The 4,012-nt window shown below is 32.5% G+C and overlaps 1 protein-coding gene across 1 annotated transcript; it reads left to right on the top strand.

The window, feature by feature from the left end:
* Nucleotides 1-637: 637 nt before the first annotated feature.
* LOC109797632 (serine carboxypeptidase-like 45) lies at nt 638-3,799 on the top strand. The gene is made up of 10 exons (XM_020357734.3): nt 638-969; nt 1,264-1,368; nt 1,480-1,575; nt 1,694-1,786; nt 1,856-1,926; nt 2,013-2,294; nt 2,378-2,502; nt 2,783-2,875; nt 2,956-3,073; nt 3,169-3,799. Exons 1-10 carry the CDS (start codon nt 723-725, stop codon nt 3,313-3,315), a joined length of 1,377 nt encoding a protein of 458 aa, XP_020213323.1. The 5' UTR covers nt 638-722; the 3' UTR covers nt 3,316-3,799.
* The last annotated feature ends 213 nt before the right edge of the window (nt 3,800-4,012 follow it).

Raw genomic sequence — 4,012 nt, 5'->3', positions numbered from 1 at the left:
AATTAGATAAGTAGTTAAAAAATTGTTAAAAATTTTCTTGTCAAAAAAAATTCTTAAAAATATTCTTACACAATATAAAAATTTGTGTTTAATATTAGGGGCTGATATCCTTATGTGTAATATGGGTGTCATAAAATTATAAAAGAGACAAATTTTAGATATAAAAAAATATCATTTATTGATGTGTCTTGTTCAAACATAAGTAGATGAAATATAAACATTTTTTTTTACCAAAATGAAGTATAAACATAAATTCATAATTAGTACTACTAATGTATTATTATCACGTTCGCACAAAATAATATTATGGTTTTACTTAAGCAAGAACTTTATGATTTTCCCCCCTGTAATATCATGTGAAGGGTGTTGGATTCATGACTAGACTAATACAATAACACTTGTGAAGAGAGGAGTTGTTCTTTATGAAACGTTTGTAGCATTAAATTTAGAATGAAAGATGAAATTAAGAGTGTTAAATGAATATTTAAGTGTATCACCTAACTATAGCGAAAGGATAATTAGAAAAAGCGACAAACAAGAAACTAAAAAGTAAAAAGTGACGTGATAATGACAGCCTAATAAGTAACCTTATGCGTTTATCATAATCCTTTGCGCACAAACGCTAGTGCATTATGCTTCTATCATAATCCTTTGCCAATAAACACTAGTGCTAAGGATTTATTTATATCCTAATTAAACCAACAACTTTTTCACAAAAGACCATGCTCCCTAAGTCATTTACTATGATTGCAATAATAATAATTGTTCTTGCACAAACACTTGTGGGGGTGAGTTCAGTTCCTGAAGCTGATAAAATAAACAATTTGCCGGGGCAGCCACAGGTCAAGTTTCAGCAATATTCAGGTTACATTACCGTGGATGACCAAAACCAAAGAGCTTTGTTTTACTACTTCGTTGAAGCTGAAGAAGACCCTGCTTCCAAGCCATTAGTCCTCTGGTTCAATGGAGGTAGCTATATCTTTTTATGCATCACATGCATGGTTTTCATCATTCATTCTTTTTAGAATAAAATTGTATGATGCATAAATTAATTTGTAGAAACCCTCCTATTAGCTTTTTCAAAATTTTACTTTTAACTTATTTGTAAGTTAGTTTTAATCTATATAGAAACTTATTTTGATTTTTCTACTCATTTTTTTCTTTTAAAAGTGCTTTTTGGATGTATTTATATCCAAACATATCCTTGAACCTTTAAGAATGATCGAGGCAATTAAGATGCTTTCTTGGTTTTGATTTTTGAAGGGCCCGGTTGTTCATCTATTGGAGTTGGAGCTTTTGCTGAGCATGGTCCTTTCAGACCAAGTGACAACAATGTTCTTGAGAAAAATGATTATAGTTGGAACAAAGGTGAACCTTAAACCCAAGAATTCCTTACTCCAATGGTTTATTTTTGTTGGAGATCAAAATATCAAATACGGTCTCAAGATAAATTGCTTACTTATTCCATCCTTACAACAGAGGCAAATGTACTATACTTGGAGTCACCAGCTGGTGTTGGATTCTCTTACTCGAGCAATAAATCATTTTATGCCTTAGTTACAGATGAAATTACAGGTTCTTTTTCACTTCATTTTTTCCACAGTGGCCTTTAAATAATAACAGAAGAATCACAGTCTAATAAATGCTTATGATTTTATCCACCTCTTGTCTTCATGGTCTTATCCTTGTACAGCTAGGGATAATCTTGTTTTCCTAGAGCGCTGGTTCGTTAAATTCCCTGAGTACTCAAATAACGAATTATTCATTACAGGGGAGAGCTATGGAGGTAAGAATCTAATAATATATTCACTTTGAAACTGCAGTAAGTTAATGCACATTTGTAACTTGTTTGCAGGTCACTATGTTCCACAACTTGCACAACTTATTGTTGAAACCAAGACCAAGTTCAATTTCAAGGGCATAGCAGTGAGTAGAGAAGGGAAAATCTGAATAATTTAAATATAAGAAACCATTTGATTTGTTTGAAAAACATAACTGGTTGATATTTGCAGATAGGGAATCCTCTTCTGGAGTTTAATATTGATTTCAACTCTAGATCTGAGTTTTTTTGGTCTCATGGACTGATATCAGATTCAACATACGAACTCTTAACTACAGTCTGCAACTATTCCTCAATTAGGAGACTAATTCAAAATGGGAATCTTAGTGGCATTTGTGCAAGAGTGAATAAGCTATTGTATAATGAGGTTAGCAATTATATAGATGAATATGATGTCACTCTCGATGTGTGTTTGTCATCAGTAAATCAACAGGCTTATGTGCTGAATCAACTGGTGAGCTTCTTCTACTGTCTGCTTAAGAACCATCTTAATTCTTTTAATATTTGTTTTGCTTAATTGCTTCATCTCTGATTCAGCAAGAGACACAGAAGATAGATGTGTGTGTTGGTGAGAAAGTAACCACATACTTAAACAGGAAAGAGGTCCAAGAAGCACTGCATGCTAGTCTTGTTGGAGTAGCCAAATGGTCAACTTGCAGCGGGTGAGATTTATTGATTCAGAGATGTCAGATATTATTTTTGTAACGTAAAAGCCTTTCCATAACATTTATTTTCTTTAATTTTCCTAAATATGGTAAATAATTTACATGAGCATTGAGCAACACAAGAAAGTTAATTTAAACCTAAGATATAAAGCTTATTTTAGGGTCCTTTGCCCAGAATTGCTCAATCTAATTGCCCTGTTCAAGCACAATTGCTCACCTTTTTTTTTCTGAGACTTACATCTTCTGCTAACAAATTCTTTTTTTTTTTATGTAACAGAGTTTTGCATTATGACTATCAGAATTTAGAAATACCAACAATACCTATTCTAGGGTCACTTGTTAAATCTGGCATCAGGGTTCTAGTATACAGGTAACTGAATTGTTTAATCACAGACATATAGCCGTGAGAGAATAGCATTTTGAAGCAATCAAAGTCTTTTTTCTATGCAGCGGAGATCAAGATTCAGTAATTCCATTGATAGGTTCGCGATCTCTAGTGAATGGATTAGCCAAGGAAATTGGACTGAATACAACAGTGGCTTATAGAGCCTGGTTTGAGGAAAAACAGGTTAATACTTGGAATGCAATATTTCCTTGAAAATTTCAACACATCTAAGCACTCCCATTTAACTCTTCCTTGGTTTTTTGGTATATGTATTTCAGGTAGCAGGATGGACACAAGTATATGGGGACATCTTATCGTATGCCACTATAAGAGGAGCATCTCATGAAGCTCCCTTTTCTCAACCTCAGAGATCACTAGTGCTAATTAAAGCATTTCTGGAAGGAAAACCACTACCTAGTACCTAGCTTGTGTCGTATAAAATATGAATGAATAAATTTAATTTACCACAATAAGTAGAAATAAAATAATAAATGCTGCCAAAATCCGCACAGAAACTGATTTTTGTTGGATCACCTTATGATTGTTATCTTCGTGCCTTCTGCATTTCTGTGTTTTACTATCTTTCTGATCAATGTACTAAGGTGCACAGGATGGAAGAAAGTACGACGATTAACAATTTTCAATCAACAGAATTAAACTGATTTCGGCTAATTGTAATGTGTTTACTGAAAGTAGATAGCTAAGAACCGATTTAATCCAATAAAATATATTTAGGTGTTGCAAAGCTCAAATAGGATCTTTGTTCATTTTGCAACTATAGGTATAGGTCGTGTTTTTTGGGTTGTGTTATGTTAATTATCTTTTGATATTATGTATTTGGCTAGTATACACCTTTGTTTGTGATACTTTCTTTTAACTTAATTTTATAAAATTGATTTAGGCTAAAAACCTATTTTGTCTCTTATAATAATTATTTGTTTTAATTTAGTTCTACTTTTATTTTTTGTCTCAATTTAGTTCTTAATAAATTAATTGATTGTAATGTCAGATTTCCGTTCAAATTATTTAAATGGAATTAACTGTTGGTCACGTGGATGCCACATGGATGCTATGTGGATGCATAGGTGGAAGCTAAATTTCATTAATGCATTTGGAACCAGA

The sequence above is a fragment of the Cajanus cajan genome, chromosome 6, assembly GCF_000230855.2.
Source record: "Cajanus cajan strain Asha chromosome 6, NIPB_CcT2T_4, whole genome shotgun sequence".
Classification (NCBI taxonomy): domain Eukaryota; kingdom Viridiplantae; phylum Streptophyta; class Magnoliopsida; order Fabales; family Fabaceae; genus Cajanus; species Cajanus cajan.
Note: the sequence above shows the minus strand (reverse complement) of the source record. Positions and strands in the feature narration are given on the sequence as shown.

What these genes read in the sequence shown, in the direction of transcription:
- LOC109797632 (XM_020357734.3), top strand. Translation starts at nt 723, where the DNA reads ATGCTCCCTAAGTCATTTACTATGATTGCAATAATAATAATTGTTCTT. An exon ending in AGTTACAGATGAAATTACAG is followed by an intron (nt 1,576 to 1,693) that starts GTTCTTTTTCAC and finishes ATCCTTGTACAG; the next exon opens with CTAGGGATAATCTTGTTTTC. An exon ending in CCTGGTTTGAGGAAAAACAG is followed by an intron (nt 3,074 to 3,168) that starts GTTAATACTTGG and finishes TATGTATTTCAG; the next exon opens with GTAGCAGGATGGACACAAGT.